The 19,378-nt window shown below is 39.5% G+C and overlaps 1 protein-coding gene across 4 annotated transcripts in view; it reads right to left on the reverse strand.

Annotated features, from left to right (window-relative positions):
- CNOT10 (CCR4-NOT transcription complex subunit 10) overlaps positions 1–19,378 on the reverse strand; it is a 62,973-nt gene that overhangs the window by 16,462 nt on the left and 27,133 nt on the right. For 2 of the 4 annotated variants that reach the window (XM_049871178.1, XM_049871182.1), the window contains exons 8-13: positions 18,464–18,581; positions 14,550–14,699; positions 13,412–13,614; positions 8,990–9,111; positions 7,226–7,402; positions 6,056–6,136 (exon numbers count right to left, since the gene is read on the reverse strand). In XM_049871178.1, the coding sequence (XP_049727135.1) occupies positions 6,056–6,136; positions 7,226–7,402; positions 8,990–9,111; positions 13,412–13,614; positions 14,550–14,699; positions 18,464–18,581 (851 nt within the window). The remainder of the gene's footprint in view (positions 1–6,055; positions 6,137–7,225; positions 7,403–8,989; positions 9,112–13,411; positions 13,615–14,549; positions 14,700–18,463; positions 18,582–19,378) is intronic. The other 2 variants (XM_049871179.1, XM_049871181.1) reach the window with 2 other exon arrangements.

A 19,378-nucleotide genomic window follows, 5' to 3' on the forward strand; every position in this document is an offset into this window, starting at 1 on the left:
ATCGTACTGAAAAACACATTGCAAATCCAACAAAGATAAAAACCCAACACCAAGAAGCTGAAAAAGTCTTCCTCTGCCAAATCTAGTACCCCAAAGAACTCAGTCATACCTGAGAGCAAATAAAGTGCATGGTCAGAGACTCAGCATTTTATACTGGACAGGACCTTTGAGATCACCCAATCCAATCCTCTTATTTGACAGCGGAGGTGAAGAAGGCCCAAAGAGGTCAACCTGCCGAAGGCCAGCAGTGGGTCCACGGGGTTCCCATGGGGTGGCAAAACCACTGAAGAATTCCTCTAACCTGGACTTGTACTCAATCTGATCAGCAGGTTCATCTCAACGGGGTCCTTGGAGCTAGACGCGAGTCACGCCAAGGTGAACGCGAACTGCTAACAATGCGCATGAAATGTCACTCAGAGAGGCTCCTTCTCTGGCAGAGTCTACAGAAGTACACGCTGCATTGGGACCACGCAGCTGCAAGGCTGAAATGGGGCCGCATCTCCACTAGCAGCAGCAACATGAGAGTGAAAAGATTAGCCACGGTCCTGTTTTAGGTGTATCTCATGAGCTAGAGGTCACCACTGGGCTAAAATCAATACAATTCCTTCAATGAACTGAAACTGTAATATTTACATTATCAACAATTTGTTCTGATTCATCTTTTCTTATAAACACCGAACCAAAGGAGGCCACTTTTAATGGAGTGAGAAATAATTCACTGAGTTATATTAAGAGACTGAAAACTAATTATGCTTCTGTAATTTATACTTGTGGAATAACTTAATTGGGTTTAAACTTGGTGTGAAATTTTCCTTTATCTACTCTGGGGCCTCTCATTTAAAAAAAAAAAAAAAGACAAATTAAAATTTCATTTTTTTCTTTAGTATGGTTTGGTTTTAACTTCTTCAGACATTCCTTGTGTCGGCCCCAACATCATTCCCTATTCTTTTCCAGTTCCGTTTCACTCCTTTCTAGACTCTAGGGCAGTCTCAACATCAGTGTTAGAAAACAAAGGGTCAACTAATATTCCAATTTCAGAATGAATAACAATGAGGCCCTCTAACAGCTCAGAGACTGACAACACCCCCGTGAGTTACTAAAGCACAAGACAACACTCTGTGCTAATATGACTGATCCTATGAATGTCTGTCTCTACCATTAATACGACACAAGCATGAGAAAGAATGAAGATGAACCCTTACTGTGCGCCATATACAAAGACTAATTAATAACGGATCAAAGACCTAAATGTAAGAGCTAGAACCATAAAACTCTTAGAAGAAAACATAAAGGTAAATCTTCATGACCCTGGATTTGGGAAGGGGTTCTTAGACAAGACACCGTAAGTATGAGAAAGGGAAAAAAAAAGATTAATTGAACCTCATCAAAATTTAAAAACTTTTGGGTTTCAAAGATACCATCAAGAAAGTTGAAACGACAACTCACAGAATGGGAAAGAGAATATCTGCAAATCATATACCTGATAAGGCACTTATACCCAGCATATATAAAGAACTCATTACATAACTCAATAATAAAAACAAAATTACTCAATTAAAAAATGGGCAAAGGATATGAACAGACATTTCTCCAAGGAAGATATAGGAATGGCCAATAAGCATATGAAAAGATGTTCAACATCATTAGTCATTAGGGAAATGCAAATCAAAAGCACAATGAGATGCCACTTCCCACCTACTAGGATGGCCAGGATCAAAAAGTCAGACAAGTGTTGGAGAGGATGTGGAAAAATTCGGACCCTCATGTCTTAGCTATCTATTGCTGCCATAACAGAAATACCAAAAGTGGATGACTTTAAAAAACAGGAATTTACTCTCACAGTTTAGGAGGCTAGAAGTCTGAATTCAGGGTACCCATTCTAGGCGAAGGCTCTCTCTCTCTGTTGGCTCTAGGGAAAGGTCCTTGACTTCTTTCAACATCTGTGGGCCCAGTGTTCCTTGGAGATGTCCACGTGCCTTGACATCAATCTTCCCCTGGGTCTAGGAGGTTTTCAGTGCAGGGACACCAGTTCCAAAGGATTTCCTCTACTCCTGGCTCTTCTTTCTTGGTGATACTGAGGTCCCTCTCCTCTCTGCTCGCTTCTCTCTCCTTTTACTTTTGCAAGATAGAAGTTGTGACTCAAGAAAGGGTGTGACTTGAGTAAGGGTGTGGCCTAAGTAAGGGTGTATCTTGAGTAAGGCAGTGACCTCAGCCACGCTTTAGTAACGGTGTGACTCAGATACACCCCACACTAATCCTGTTTAGATTTACAACACAAAAAATGGAGGATAATTACACAATGTCACAAAATGGGGGACAATTACATTAAAAAAACATTAGATCACAAAAATGTAGTATTCCCAATATCACAAAATATTGGGAATCAAGGCCTAGCCAAGTTGACATATTTTTTGGGGATACGATTCAATCCATGACAACACCTATCTTCATTTATGTACATATGAAAGAAAATGAAAATACTCGAGAGGCTGTGAATCCATAACTTAAGAAGGGGCTATAATAACAGTCATGATAATCACGGTGTATTAATTATGCTAGAAATAGGAAATGGGGACCTTGCGTTGGTATCTAGGGTATTAAAATTCAAATACAATAGTCCACAGAAACTATATACTAGTCACACGCATTTGCAATCACATGAAAGAATTTGGGTCACGGACAGATGATACTTCTAAGAATTCCACAACGTTAATAGCCAGGCAGTGCGCTCAGGCTCTGTCCATAGAAGACGGCTGGCTCCTGCCACAGAACTGCCCTTTAACACCAGCTACACTGTGAGCTTTCAGAACTTTGAATCTTTCAAGACTTCTTCCCTGCCCCAATTTGTCTCCACATTACCATTACACCTGTTTTCAGCAGCAGCGATTTTTTATAATCCTACCCTAGGGCTCCTTACATTTTATTCCACTTCCTTTGCCCCATCTGCTCCGTGAGAAAAAAACGTTTATGGCAGTGAACCCATCTCTGCCTCACTTTATGATGATGGAATTCCCAATGGAGATTCTCTGGCCCTTTCCATAAAAATAGGGAAGTAATTTTATTTTCTCTGAAAATCATCAATCCTCCCACTAGGATGTACAGAAAGTAGAGACCTGTCGTGCCATGAGAGGAACTAAACTACCTGAGAAGTACCCCACCCTGCAGGCACCTTCAGGTTAATGCCATCCTCGGAAGGTACAGTTAAACCAGACAGTTCTGCAGCTGTTAAACCCTCATGGAACAGTATGCTTCTTGAACTGCATGCATAAATAAAGCCATCCTCAGACTAGGACTCATTCTAGGAGCTTTGTAAAAATTAAATAAAGTTTGAAAATTGTTTCAAATGCTTTCTTTGTTAAAGATGCCCCTTAAAAATGCATACAATAACGTGAAAGACGATGAACTGGCAAATGTTGTTATCCATTCTTTTACAACTTAAAGACTTAAAGACACAGTAAGGAACAGATGTTATTGGTAACCAGGGACTGCCTGTTTTTAAAATTGAGTAATAATGGAAATGCAACATACCAAAACTGTAGGAATCGAAATGAAAAGCTTTTACTCTGTGAAAGGGTCTGTTCAGAGGTTGAAAAGATAAGCCAGAGACTGGGAGAAAGTACCTGCAAACCATGTATCTGGCAAAGGACTCGTATCTAAAATATATAAAGAACTCACAAAACTCAATAGTCAAAAAGCAAACAAGGCAAAAGAACACGGACAACAGACACTTCACCAGGAAGATACACCCCATGAAAAGATGCTCAGTATCATTAACCAGCAGGGAAATGCGAACCAAAACCATATGAGGTATCACTTAGACACCTTACTTTGCTAGCGGAAAGGTTAAAATAAAAACTAGTGACAAGAGCAAATGTTGGCAAGGGTTTGGAGAAACTGGGTCACTTGTCTATTGCTGGCGGGAACGTGAAACAGTTCAGCTATTCCAGAAAAGTTTTTGGTTTCTTAACATATGAAATATGCGACTACCACACATCCTACCAACGCACTCTTGGGCATTTATCGCGGAGAAATGAAGATTTATGTTCACGCCAAGCTTGTACATGAGTATTTAGAGCAGCTTCATTGGTGACAGGCCAAAGCTGGGAGCAGGGTAATGTCCTTCAACGGGCGAATGGTTCAACTACGGTTTATCTGTATTACGGACTACTACCACGACTACTGCTAAAAAGGAACAATCTACTGATATATGCAACAAACCCAGTGAGTTTCTAGAGAATTATGCTGTGTGAAAAAAGATCCCAACAGGTTACATATTGTATGATTCCACTGACTGAACATTCTTGAAATAACAAAATTACACTTACGGAGAACAGATAAAGAGTTGTCAAGAGTTAAAGAGAAGGAAGTGTGTTTGGCTATGTGACAGATCCTTGTGGTTGGTGATAGTTACGTTCTGTATCTTGTCTGTATCAATGTCAATATTCTGTATGTGATATTGCACTATAGTTTTGTAAGATGCTACCATTGGTGGAAGGTGGGTAAAGGGTACACGGGATCTCTCTTTTTCTTACAACTTAAAAATGCATGTGAATTATTTCTTAGAACTGTATATGAGTCTACAATTATCTCAGAATAAAAAATTAAATTAAAAAGCCCCAACGACACTGTGATGATTGATGTTTATATGCCAACCTAGCTAGGCTATGACTACTCAGTGGTTTGGCAGACACTACGTAATCATCCCCCATTTTGTGGTCTGATGTGAACAGCCAATCAGCTGGAAGTGGAGTTTCCTCGGGGGTGTGGTATCTGATATTTATGGATGTTCCGGCAAAGCTCTCTTTCTCTCTCTCTGGTTCCTGAATTCATCTTACCGTCTTCATCTGACCTTCAATTCCTGGGACTTCAGAAGCCTTAAGTCTGCAGCCTGACCTGCAGATTTTGGGTTCATCAGGTCCTACAATCACATGAGTCAGGAGAAGCCTTCAGCCTGACGTCTGACCCCTGGATTTAAGACTTGCCAGCTTCCACAATGCCGTGAGCCATTTCCTTGAAACAAATCTCTAAATATTTTTATGTACACTTCACTGGTTTTGCTCCTCTAGAGAACGAGGCCTAAAACAAACACCATGCGAAGCAAATCAACAAAACAAAAATCTGTGGGATGAAGTTACAGCAGGGTTTAAAGAGAAATGTAGAGCTTTAAATGTCTATATTAGAAAAAAAGAAAGGTCTAATATCAGTGACCTAGGTTCCATTTTAAGAAGCTAAAAAAAGAGCAAACAAACCCAAAGTTGGTAGGAGAGAGAACAAAAAGAAAGAGCAGAAATCAACGAAATAGGAAACAGACAACAAAGAAAGTCAATATAGTAAGGGTTTGTTCTTTGAAAAGATCAACCCAGTTAATAAACCCCTAACTAGGCTGCTCAGGAAAATAAAAGAGAATTACCAATATCAGAAATGAGATTAGAGGTGTAACTACAGATCTTACAGACATTAATAAAGGAATATTATGCACTTATGCAAATAAATTTGACAATTTATATGAAAAGGAAAATTCCTTCATAAATATAACTTACACAAACTGACACAAAATGAAATAAAAAATATACAGAGCGCTACAACTACTGAAGAGTATGAACGCACCATCAAAAATTTCCTACAAAGAAAACCCTAAGCAAGAATGGTTTCACCAATGCATTCTATCAAACATCTGAGGAAGAAATATACATGTATTACACAAGCTCTTTCAGGAAACAGAGGAGGAGGAAACACTTCTCAACTCCTTGATATGGTCAGCATAATTTCTGAAACTAAAACCTGACAAAAACGTACACATAAAGAAAAGTATGGATCAACTTTCCCTGTGGACACAGATGCAAATATTCCTAATAAACATTAAAAAATTCAATCCAGCAATTTATAAAAAAGATAATATATTCTGACCAAGTAGGGTTTATCACAAAATTGCAAGGCTGGTTTAGCATTTGACATTCCATCGATATAATTCATGATATTATCAGAATAAAGGAGGAAAAAACCAACATGCTCATTTCAGTAGACGCAATGTTACTCTTGCTTAGGTAATACTTACTTTAAGTTTTCTAATTCCTGTTTTCTCAATGGAGAGGAAGGTGGAGCTGGAATAAATTTATCTCCATCATGGCTTTTACTGCTGAAATAAACAGACTCTTAATTATGAAGAGGAACAATGAAGCAATTAAATGCAAAATTTTGTTTCTCTATTCCCACTCCCATGCAATTTTTTTTATGACAAAAGTGTAGAAGAGTCCAAATAATGAAAATGCCTAGTAACTTGATATCATTAACATGCTAAAGCTATACTATATATTAGTTTCTCGTATCCAGTGTGCAAAACTGCTTTTAAAAATCTTTAACTGAAAACAGCATCTCTATCACCTGAATGAAACTACCCCATATTTTCATGTTTCTCATTCTTATTTTATCTACAGTAAAACATTAACTTCTTAATGGAGGAAAAAGATTACAATTTTGTCCTAAGTTTTCTATAATAAATATGTATTTCTGATGTAATCAAGAAAAAAAAATGCTGCTATTGAAGACTTAACTTCAAAGGCACCATGTGTAACAAGCAGAACTTCCTATATATAATGGTGTTTGTTTTGTTATTATTAGATAAACTCTTCCAAATTCTATAGAATGGCATCATTTTAAAATTATACTAGAAAACTAGAAACATACATATTCTGGAGGTTAGTGGTGTACAGTGTGCTAAGAGAAAAGGCAAGGGATAATAAGAAATGAGAAGTTGCAAGACTTATTTATTTCAATTAAAAAAAAATTGCCTTCTCAGACAGCAAAAGTAAAAACCAAATGCCGTTGGATAGACTCCAGCTAGCTCATGGCGACCCATGTGTGTAAGAGTAGAACTGTGCTCCACAGGGTTTCAATGGCTGATTTATCAGAAGTAGACCACCCGGCCTTCCTTCCAAGGTGCCTCTGGGTGAACTCGAACCTCCAATCAGCCAGGGGCTCCAGTAACAAATAAATACCACTCTTGACAATGAAAAGCTGTTACTTTCTGTTTTTTTCTTTCCAGGTTTTTTCCTCATTCAGCCTTCGCCTTATTTATCTCTTCCTGATAAACATTCACACTTTACTTTCTTGTCATCAAAGCAGACAATTCTGGAAACTCTGGCTGAGGCTTTTAGAAATCCCTAAAGAGGTCTGCTAGTCAACTCCTGAAGGGGTTTTGCCAAGGAGGTCTCAGGGGTTAGAATACCTGCACGGTTCACTGCCTTCACTGCTCTCCGGGTTCCCACCTAATGGATTACTATTTTTAGACCCGTTTTCCTGCTTCGGATCTTGCTGTCCTTCAGGTAACAGCAACAAGGCGTTTCTGAGACAAATGGCTGCAAACTCCATACTCGCTACAGGAATGGCTGAAGACTGCCCATCACTTAAAAGAATAAAACCAAGCTAGTTAAGTATATAACATGAAGATAAGACTTTCCTATTATCAGGAATAAAAGCAGTATAACGGTAAATGGCAACTGTCCTTTGGCAGGTAGAAATTTTAATCCGACAGTTACAAGAGATTACTAAAGGATCCAAATCCTGAGTACAACCTACAGGATATGGAAAGCATTAACCGTGGACTGCAAATATACACAACATGCACTGTGCACTGTGTTTCTAGGAACGGGGCCCAGGATGGGAGACAAACCGAAGGACACATGCAATGTCAACGTTAATGAAAAAGGAACTGCAGCGGGGAAACTGGGATGAGGGCCAGGACAGGTGTGCTAAGAATGGGAAGGAAGGGGAGAAAACAGGCACTCACATCTGAGGCTTACTTTGGTTGACTCTTGCTTCCAAAAATGCCTTTGTAAGGTTTGAAACAGCACTGTTATCTCATTATTTTGTTGACATTTTATATTATTTTCTATTGGTTTGATACACCAAACGGAGTCAACTTTGTTAGGGAAAAAAAAAAATTTTTTTTTTTTTTTGATAAGTAATAACAACTTTGAAATGGTAGGAAAATGACGCCTGATTATAAGAGTCTTTAAAAAAAGAAATTATTAAGACTAATATATCTCTGGACACCCTTTTAACTTACTACTGAAGTCACTCCTGAGGTTCACCCTTCAGTCAAAGACTAGGCAGCCCCATAAAACAAATGAGACTAAAGGGGCACACCAGCCCAGCAGCCAGGACTGAAAGGCAGGAGGGAACAGGAAAGTTGGTAATGGGGAACCCAAGGTTGAGGAGGGAGGGTGCTGACATGTCGTGGGGTTGGCAACCAATGTCACAAAACTATATGTGCATTAACTGTTTAAGTAGAAAATAACTTGCTCTGTAAAACCTTCATCTAAAGTACAATATAATAAATAAATAAAAAGAAAAAACAAAGACCATAATGCTGTGTGTCAGATACTACTGAAACCTTGGAAAAACTTTTCAATGACAGTGGACACTTTTCTCCCTTAAAGAAGAAAAAAAGGTGGGGGGGGCAAATTCTTTGCAAAATCTCCTACTTGAGAAATAATAGCAACTCAAATTGGAGTCTTTATACAAGGTAAAGACGCTCACATTTAAGTTGTTTAGCTGAAGGGTCTATATGTGACAACTTCTATATTATACTGGTTGCTTTATATGTTAGTACTTTTTTCCCCTCTAATACTAGGAATTAGCTTTAACACATTGCCGTTCCTAGGGACTAAGGGAAAATATCTAAATGAAAAGCAGTAAGGACAACCAAAAGTATATAAAAAAGAAACACCAAGATGCCCTCTTCTGGACATTGTGAATAACAGCATAGAATAGGCTAAAGTGGTTTCTCAAATAATAAACCAGTCACAAGCCAGATAACATTGACTGTGGGCGGACAGACCTACGTATGGGGGTCTGTCAGTTGAAGCAGCAATAAAACCTAGTTATAAAGTAGTTCCTCCTACGAAGTGACACATCCCAAGCTTACTTTAAGAAACGTTACTGAAACAGCACGACACGTACACACAATTTCTCTTTGCCAGATACTCACTTATACACAGTGTTCTGTATCGACTGTGACGCCAGGACTATTTTACGATGATAGCCTTGACCAACAATAGACTGCACGATGCCTTTTTTGCTTGGAAGACCTTTCGTTTCTTGTTCTGAAGTCTATAAATTACAAATAATTTCCAATAAATTTGAGGGAATTTCAAGACGGGCTATGAAAAATGATGCAAGGCTTTTTACACTTATTCTAAACGTAATAAAGATCTTAGTATCCAGCGACATGGAATCTCCAGTGACAAAGAAGTATGTTTGGTGTCAGCGGAAACAGTGCGTGAGGCTGAGGGTATGTGGTATGTTACACTTTATTACAATGAGATCTGACAGAATTCTAAGGAAAAAAGCAATTCGAGAATGACTCAAACATTTATTTACAATGTTCTACATCCCGGGCCCCATGCACCGTGTTCCAGGCACTTTGACACCAGAGTAAGGAAAATAAGAGAGCCACAAACACAAAGTGTAAAAGGAAGCAGCTCCACTTCCTGGACACAGGTCGTTTCCTGTGTCATCGGGAGTGTTAATTAAATTGCTAACATACAAACTCTAACAAGCTACGTATGTTAAGAATTACATGGACGCAGTTCTTGCCATCTAGGAAATTAAAACCCTGTCATCGTTAAACTGAAAACAGTGGAAGCTATATACATACATACACACACACGCAAATAGCAGAAACTACTTACGTGTGTGTGTGTATATATATGATATTTCACTAAGATACGTTATCTCACTGCAGGAGGCTAATGATGACCATATTCCTGGTCTTCCCCTTTCACTCTCAGTCTCTGATTTACCTGCTGGTGGAAGGAATCCCAGATAAAGACCTTCATGTACAGGAACAAGCCAGAGATGATCAACTAGCCCTGCAGAGCTAAACTCGGGCCTGGAGTAAGTCTTTTCCTAAACACAAATGTCCCTGTACTGTTACTTAGTGCCCCCAATGTATCTTTTTGGAGCCCTGGTGGTGCAGTAGTTAAGAGCTCACCAAAAATGTCAGCAGTTTGAATACACCAGCCACTCCTTGAAAAACCTAGGAGGCAGTTCTACTTTGTCCTATCGGGGCGCTATGAGTCAGAATCAACTCGACAGCAATGTTTTTTTTTTTTTTTTTATTAATGTATCTTATTACAGTTGCACTTCCATATATGTTTTAATAAAACAAAGAGTCACTTGTGTATGCATTAAAATATATAATACATACACATACGTAAACATTGTGCCACGTGTACGTGTGTATGTATGCGTATATATGTGTACATATGTATACAAACACACATACATACACATGACACAATCCTTAAAAATACAACAAAACTGCTCTGATGAGAACTAACTTTGTATCATAGAGGCAGCCAAGCAGTATTAATGAACGATACGAAGTGGACACTCTGACCCGTTACTGAGCACCTCCATTCCGAGCTCTTTTCCTAGTGGCTGTGATGAATTTATAATGACTTATCCCTAAGGCCATGCAAACCAATCCAGATGGCTATATCCAGAGATAGGACAGAGAAAAAGAAACCAGACCTGAGGAAATGAAACTAAAAAACCCACAGTAACACACCACACCTTCAATGATACACTAATAGCCACATCAGTTTTGATGTAAAAGGGTCATACATAATTAAAATAATCAATATTTCACAAGCCTTGGGGGAGTGTTGTTGTTAGGGGCCCTCGAGTCGGTTTTGATTCATGAAACCGTATGTACAACAGAACGAGCAACACTGCCTGGTCCTGCGCCATCCTCACCACTGTTGCTGTGCTTGAGCATAACAAATCTGAAGTTTTTTCAGAAAAGCAAACGGTACATTTTATGTGCTTTAAAAAGCCTTTTCTTAAATTGGTTGCACACCATCCCTAAAACCGGGTCAACGTCTTTGTCCGGGAGACCGTTTCTCATACGTTATACACCGCCCAGGTAAGTGGATGTCCTGCCTCTGCCACGTCTGAAACACAAACAGGAAAGCAGGACAAAATGACCTCCTGTTACGGACTGAACTGTGCTCCCCCAAAATTTGTGTTGTAAATCCTAAGCCCTATACTTGTGGAGATGCCTTGGTGGTGCAGTGGTTAAGGGCTCGGCTGCTAACCAAAAGGTCGGCAATTTCAATCCACCAGCTGCTCCTTGGAAACCGTATGAGGCAGTTTTACTCAGTCCTATAAGGTCGCTAGGAGTCAGAAGCCACTTACTGGCAATGGGTTTGGTTTTGTTTTTTTTAAATACTTGTGGATGTAATCCCATTTGGGAACAGGAGTTTCTTTGTTATGTTAATGAGGCCATCTCAGTGTAGGGTGTGTTTTAAGCCAATCACCTCTGAGGTATAAAGTGAGCAGATAAAGCACAGAGAAAAAAGTAGAGATGCGGGAAGACAGAGACCATGTCACATGAAGACCTCCAAGGAACCAAGAGGCAGAATCTGAGAAGAAACAAGGACCTTCCCCCAGAATGGAAACCCTGGTGGTGTAGTGGTTAAGAGCTATGGCTGCTAACCAAGGGGTCAGCAGTTCGAATCCACCAGGCACTCCCTGGAAACTCTATGGGGCAGTTTTACTCTGTCCTATAGGGTTGCTATGAGTCGGAATCGACTCGACAACAACGGGTTTGGTTTTTTTGGCTTAAAACCTTTTAATGAGAAAAAGCACAAACATAGATAATTACGTATGGCAAGTTTTCTAGCAACAGCACAGATGGTATGTGTTCTGGTAATCAAAAGTCATCTCTATCCTTTTTGCAAATTTACAAATTAAGAGCTTTCTAGAAGAACAATGGGAAAAAAACCCTTGTAAGTCTAATAAAATCCTCAGAACACAATTCTAGAAGTAATATTTCTAAAAATAAATAATTTTAAAAGAATACATCAAATCTTACTATTTATTTCTCTACTCCCGGTAAGAAGTAACTCTATGGTTTCCAATAACTGTCTAAAATAAAGGTCCTGAAGACTTAAGCTCATGAATAGGTTAAAGTGAATAAACTATTTCTAGAAATTTTTTTTTAAAGTACAATTCTGCCTAGAACTGCTGATCATCAGTTAATTAAAAAATTATTCAGTAAGAAATTCGTCTTTCAGAAAGCAAAGTACAATTAAATAAATTGTCAAGACTTTTAAAGACATAGCTCATCTCTTGCCCCTAGTGGGGTGCTCAGATTATAAACTACCTCAGTGCAATGTGGGAAAACTGCTAGGCAGCCGCACTTCTTCAGTCCCCTTAGTGTTTGTGCACTGAGAGAGCCTGAACTCAGCAGAGCTGCCTTGTTTTTCTGGGTCTCAAAAGTCTGCCGCCTTTAACAGGGAAAGTCTTACCACACTTCTATCGCTATTAGCAGAAAACAGAGTACAACCTGTGACAGCCGAAACCTGTGTAGGGCAGAAACCCACCAGACAAAGAAAACTTGAGTATTTTTCACTAAAAGAGAGCAATAGAAAAGTGGTAAGACTGCACCCTGTCAAAGGTGGAAAACTTGCAAGACGTGGAAAAACAAGGCAGTCCTGGCGAGTTCCGGCTCTCGCAAGTTTGCTGTATTTCTGTTTTCCTTCTCTGACAGGTTCTGCCTTACAGGGGTTCCAGCGTTTGCCGTGGTCGCTACAGGTTTTGCTGCAGTTGCTTCTCAGGAAGTGGTGTTTAGCAGCAGCAGGAAGAGTCTCGGCATTTTAATCACCTACAGCAGGTATGCTAGGAGAAACCTCAGGACACCATGCCTCCCCAGTTCCCACACACCAGGGTCCAACAAAGGCTGGGTGGGTAGCAAACGGGGTGATAGGGACATCTGGTAATTCTGATGCAACCTGTCTTTCCCGTCCCTCCCACCGACTTCTCCACGTGGGATTCAAAAGGCACCTACCAACTGCCACTTGGAGCTAATAGACACGGGCACCACTGTAAGCTGGCCTGTTTCTCATAGTCACTGTGGACAGACGCATGCCAGACACACAGCCCGGTAATCCATAAACTCTAAATCATTCACTGGAAGCAAAGTAAAAGCCCCAGGCATGGGAGGCAACGCAGGTTAATGTTGTTGGCTCCATACTCACCAGGTTATCAGCAGTCCTTCTCTAACGGCCTGGTGCACACGCCATTCGCACACTAGCACATGGCGTGGTCCCTGCCCCAGGAGCTGGAAGACCACTGTTCCAAAAGACCTGACCTTCTCGTTGGCTTCAACTCTGTAACGTAACTGCTGATACATGCTCCATACTTACCAAGAACCTGGATGCTAACAAATGACTTTGGGAAGCTGAATTTTTTAGCCCAACGTTAAAGAACAGAAGGCTAACTTTATAAATTCACAAAGGGCCAAAAAGGGGCTGAGGTCCTCTATATTCCCAGGTATTGTTTGCCTTCCATGTAACAAGTGGTGTGGGGTGGGGGTTCAAAAAGATATTCACATGGCACTCACCCCCTTATTGGCGGCAATACAGCATTCAGCCAGGCGCAGCCAGAGGCGGGGATTTGCATGGTAAACCTGAACCGCTTCGATCAGACACTCGAAGGCCGCGAGGGGCCTTCCGATGTGAAGAAGCTGAATCCCACAGTTATACAGCAGCTCGTACCTCTTGTTTGTCAGTAGTGCACACATGGGTCTTCCCGAAAATTTTTTGCCTAGTGACAAAAATTAGATAAGTGAGAATATGTTCTTAGATTTACAATAAGTTAAAATGGAAACGTTTATCCCACTAAGAACTAAGAGTTCACCGTGTCCTCTACCAATAACCCTGATTTAAAAGTGTAATAGCTCTCCCCCTTGGTCTCCATCCCTGACCCCACAAAACATCTCCTGAGCACAGTCGTTGTCTGTGCTGGCAGGGAGAGAGATGTCTCTTTGTACCTGCCAGCTCCTCAGGCAACAACGCTCCAGAAAGGCAAAGCCAGGGGTGGGACCCGCTCTCACTCCTACCACCACTGTTTCCAGGTTTTTAGAGGCTGTAGGAATATTCTCCTCTGGCTACAGGATCGCTGTGAGTTGGAACTGACTTGACAGCAACGGGTTTCAACGGGTTTCGGAATGTTCCGTTTTTTTTTTTTAACTTTCATGTTAGGGGACTTTACTGCAGAAATAAAAACTAATGTACCACAGCTATGATGACTATGGCCCACTCACTCATGCAAACGTCTCACAGTCTTAATAAAACAAGGCTGCTGGTGACTCTGGCTATGTTGTCCATCAATTAGTTTTTTTTTAAATAGCTAAATAATTGTTTAAATATTCCAGACCAGGAATCCATATAAAATAAACATTAAAGGAATAAACTTCAGGAATTTGCTTAAAGGTTGCCAGGTGCTCCCAACAATTACCACACATGAAACCCGGAAAGGGAGCTACAATAAAAACTAGTTGGGCACACTAGAGAAATCTTAATCTTGCCTGACACCTTGCTACTGAAAGCAGCAGCATCTAAAAATCCCTAGAGCCCACTCGCTGGCCAGGAGCGCTGTGAACTTTGCACACCTGGCATGCATTCTGACCAGGTGCTCGCTCTTTAAAATCACGCTTTCCACAGGCAGTGAACACAGGCCGTCCCCAGCGCTGCACTTGCCTGGATCCGTGCTGCTCGCGCTCAGCTGCGCACAGACGTTGTCATTCTCCTGCAGGGCTTTTTTAAAGTAGAAAATCCCCAAATTGTGCTTGCTCATGGCAAAGTGGATGCAGCCAAGATTGTTCCAGAACATGCACCTCAAACACTCACCTGAGGAAAACAAACACATCCGTCCAGAGAAAAATGTTACCATTCAGGTACCTCGTACACGAGCCGCACTTAGCTGGCATGGGTTAAATCTACTTACTGTGCTGCTTAGTCCCTACAGAACAGTTCAACACACATGGAAATTCAGGAAATAACCCAAAGTTCCGTAAAGTCCCTTACTTTTTAAGTCAGTTTTATCACATACCCATATATACGTCAAAGCACAGAGGGGTCACAGTCACGGAGGCTTCCCAGACATACCCAAATATCTCGAGGGACAATTTAGTCAACTGGCATAACATAGTTCTTAAAGATAATGTTCTACGTCCCAGTCTGGTGACTAATGTTTGGGTCTTAAAGTTTTCCAACAGCCATCTAAAATACAACTATCGGTCTCTACTTGTATGGAGCAAAGAGAATCAAGGAAATCTAAGGGTCAAAGAAGAAACTAGTCCATAGGATTAATAGCCTACACCAAAGCCTCTTCTAACCTGAGACCAGAAAAACTAAATGGTGCCCGGCTAATGCTACCAATCGTTCTGAGCAGGGACACAAGAGGTGATCCTGGACAGAATGAGAGAAAAATATAGAACAAAATTCAAACTCCTGAAAAAGACCAGACCTACTGGACTGATAGAGACTAGAACCACCCCTGAGGCTATCGCCCTAAGATACCCTGTGAAGCTGGCACTGAGGCCAGTAGAAACCAACAGCTGTATCTTAGATTGGCTTATAAAATGAACAATATCACCTGTGAGTAATGTACTTCCTTAAAAAATCAACTACATGAGACCAAACAGTCAACATTTACCAAAATGCAAAGATGAGAAGGCAAGGAGGGGCAGGGAAGCTAAATCAATGGAATCAGAACAAACAGAATGGAAATAATAAGAATGCTGACATATTGTGCAAACTGGAATCAATGTCATGGAACCATCTGTATAAAAATTGTTAAATGGGAACCTAATTAGCTGTGTAAACTTTCACCTAAAACACAGTAAAATATTATTTAAAAAAACGTTTTAGAAAAGGAGATAAAATTATTAAAAAAGTAAATAAAAAAGATCTGCATACTGACTTTGTTGGCCTCTTCAATTCTTTCTGATTTAATTTTTAATCATTATAGGCAAGTGATATAAAAATGTAAGAGACAAAAAATACTTAATAACATAACATATATGCATGGCATTCACACAATGAAGTATTATGTAGAAACTGGAATGATACAAATATTCATGGAAACAGCCAAAACATACTGAATGAAGGATAGCAAGAATATATAGAACAAAACAGATGATATAAAATCCTGCTTTTGTTAAACCCTAGACTTCCACTATTCTTTTAATTCATACTTCTTTAAATATCACTTGCGGCTGAGTGTCTTCCCATGTTTGTTGGGCAGCTGTATTTCTTATCCTGTAAACTGTCTCTTCTAGTCCTTAACCTATTTTTCTATTTGGTTACAAATATACTCCTCCACCCCTACCCCTATGTTTGTCATCTGTCTTGTGACTTGGTTCAATGCATGTGTATATGTTTAATCATAAAAAGTTTTATATTTTTATGTGGTCAAATTTAGTACTCTTTTCTAATCTCCATGGATCTTGGATTTTAGGTTATGTTTAATCAGGCCTTCCCCTTCACAAAATTAAAATACTCATCCAAGTTTTCTTTTGCTGCTTTTGTGATTTTATTTCTACATTTGAATCCTTCATCTCTCTGGATTTTATATGGGTGTAATGAAAGCAACCCAAGCTTATTTTTCTTTTTCTAAATGGCTTCTCAAACATCCCAAAACAAGTGACTGAAAATCTGTATTTTCCTCAATGATAAAAAATAGTCTGACTAGATAATTTTTTTTTTTAATTTTAGAATTTTTTTTTAATTGTACTTTAGATGAAGGTTTACAGAATAAACAAGCTTCTCATTAAACAGTTAGTACACATATTGTTTTGTGACATTGGTTAACAACCCCCTGACATGTCAACACTCTCCCTTCTCATCCTTGGATTCCCTATTACCAGCTTTCCTGTTCCCTCCTGCCTTCTTGTCCTTGCCCCTAGGCTGGTGTGCCCCTTTAGTCTCGTTTCATTTTATGGGCCTGTGTAATCTTTGTCTAAAGGGTGAACATTGGGAGTGACTTCAGTGTTGAGCTAAAAGGGTGTTGTGCTGGACTCAGTCTGGTGGAGGTCATGGTAGTTGTGGTCTATTAGTCCTTTGGACTAATCTTTCCCCTTGTGTCTTTGGTTTTCTTCATTCTCCCTTGCTCCAGAGGGGATGAGACCAGTGGAATTAAATTGACAAAATAATCAGGATAAAAAAACCAAACCCAGTGCCATCGAGTTGACTCTGACTCAGAGAGACCTTGGAAACTCTATGGAGCAGTTCTACTCTGTCCTATAGGGTCGTTATGAGTTGGAATAATCAGGATATTTATTGCTTAATGCTGAAAAGTAAGGGTTGGCTTCTGACATATTTTTAAATTAAGCAACGATCATATTTAAAAAGGAGGAAAATTAGCCTTAGAAATACAGATGGCAGGAAATGCACTAAACGTTTAACAGAGGTCGCTTCCAGGTAGTGGCACTGTGGACAATTTTCCAAATTGTCTACAATAACCGTATTTTGTCATCAGCAAAAGCTGAAGTTTACATATGGGAAGGAAATTAAAGGTTGACATATTCATAACTATGAGGAAGATCAGTATATGAAATATACTACCATACTATAAACTTCCCTATGACGGCATCACTAACTGCTGACTGGTTAACTACACTCCTTGCTCCCGACTCCACTTCAGAGACTGACAATATCAGTTCTTAGATCTAAGTGAAGACAAGTCTTCAGCAAAAGTTCCTCGAAGCGTATACTGAGAGTCATTTCAGTGCTTGGTATTAGTGGGTCTCTGAGGAAAAACTGTGACAGTAAAAACATCAAAAATGAAAATTCAACAGAATTAGATATGGGTACTTGGAACACAAGGATACCCACAAGAGAGTTCTAACGGAACAACACACTGCCCTTCTCCAGCCTCCATGATGTTACCGCATGAAAGGGGTACACGGGGGAAGGTGTAAGTAGGTTTGAGTGTGTGTGCTCTCTATTTACCTAAATAGAATCTAAAACAAAAACCGAAAAACTTATTAATCATTTCCATTTTAAACCTGGTGCAAAACAAACATTTTCAATAGCTTAACCTCATTTTTTTGAATGAAGAAAATATCCTTATAAAATACCAGTGATATAAACCCAAGTGACAGTCACAAATTTTACTGTTAACTGCAAGGGATTCATCAAGACTCTTAAAGAGAGGAAAAAACAGATAAGAGTGGTCATCTTCCCAACTTTATTACAGAGGGAGTTTTGATATAGTTAATGGTCTAATAAAGTCATCATATTAAAAAAAAAAATTTTTTTTTCTTATTATTCACTGCTTTATACGGAAGAAAAGAGTAAAAATACCATCATCAGGTTCCCTAAAAAGATCTCACTTCACGAGGCAAAAGCCCAAGGACCTTATGCCCCAGACATAATTTCTAAGCTGGTATTAAAAAAAAGAAAGAGTGAGTTTTTTTCCTAAAATGAAAACAAGTCATAAATTAAAATTCCAGGAATTATCTGTAGCAGAAAGATTTAAATATTTCCATCAAAAATTAGCATAAATTGCTAAAATCAATCATCCTGAAGAACAGAGTAGGAAGAAAACCAAGCAACAAGGGGTAAAAGATCCAGGAAAGAAATGGGAAAATTTCACAATGTTCTTTTACCTGTTTTCATGAAACCTGGATGTTCAGCAATGTTTGAGCTATTTAGTAGCTTCACAGCTTTTCGGTAATTGCCTCTTAAGTACTCAAAATTGCTTTTAAGAAACAGAGAGGGTGCAGACTGTAAAGAAAATATAAGTTACTTATACTTTGTTTTCCTATGCCTAAGGCGAGATCACAATTGTACCATTGGAATGACAAGTGCTCAATGCATAAATCGATCAGTTAAGTCATGGTCACAAAAGGCTCAAATGCACAACACTCAATCTAACGGTTCTATTCTTCAGAGAGCATCTTATAAAGAGAGATAAGAGTCTACCCAAAAAAAAAATAATACACCATTTATATACCAACTGTCTGTGTTCATCTATTGCACTACTAACTGGAAGTCCATTTAACAGTACAAACTAGGCTCTTCATTTTAAAGGTTCTTCCCTATATTTAGGATACAAACGTTACCTTCATTAGGACCCAAAGAGATACAAGTAATCAAATTATTTTCCAAGTAGGAAAGAAAGTGCCCATCTAAGTATTTTTAACATGATGCCTTATTTGTGACAGCTACTTTTTTTTTTTAATTGTGCTTTAAGTGGAAGTTAACAATTTAAGTCAGTTTCTCATACAAAAAAAATCATACATGCGTTATTACGTGACTCTACTTGCTCTCCCTATATGTGACAGCACACGTCCCCTCTCCACCCTGTATTTCCAGTGTCCATTCAACCAGCTCCTGTCCCCCTCTGCCTTCTCATCTTGCCTCCGGACAGGAGCTGCCCACTTACCCTCATGTGTCTCCTTGCGCTAAGAGGCACACTCCTCACCACCATCATTTTATGTCTTGCAGTCCAGTCTAATCTTTTTCTGAAGAGTTGGCTTTGGGAATGGTTTTAGTTTTGGGCTAAGAGAGAGTCTTGGGGC

Source organism: Elephas maximus, chromosome 27 (assembly GCF_024166365.1).
Source record: "Elephas maximus indicus isolate mEleMax1 chromosome 27, mEleMax1 primary haplotype, whole genome shotgun sequence".
Lineage (NCBI taxonomy): Eukaryota > Metazoa > Chordata > Mammalia > Proboscidea > Elephantidae > Elephas > Elephas maximus.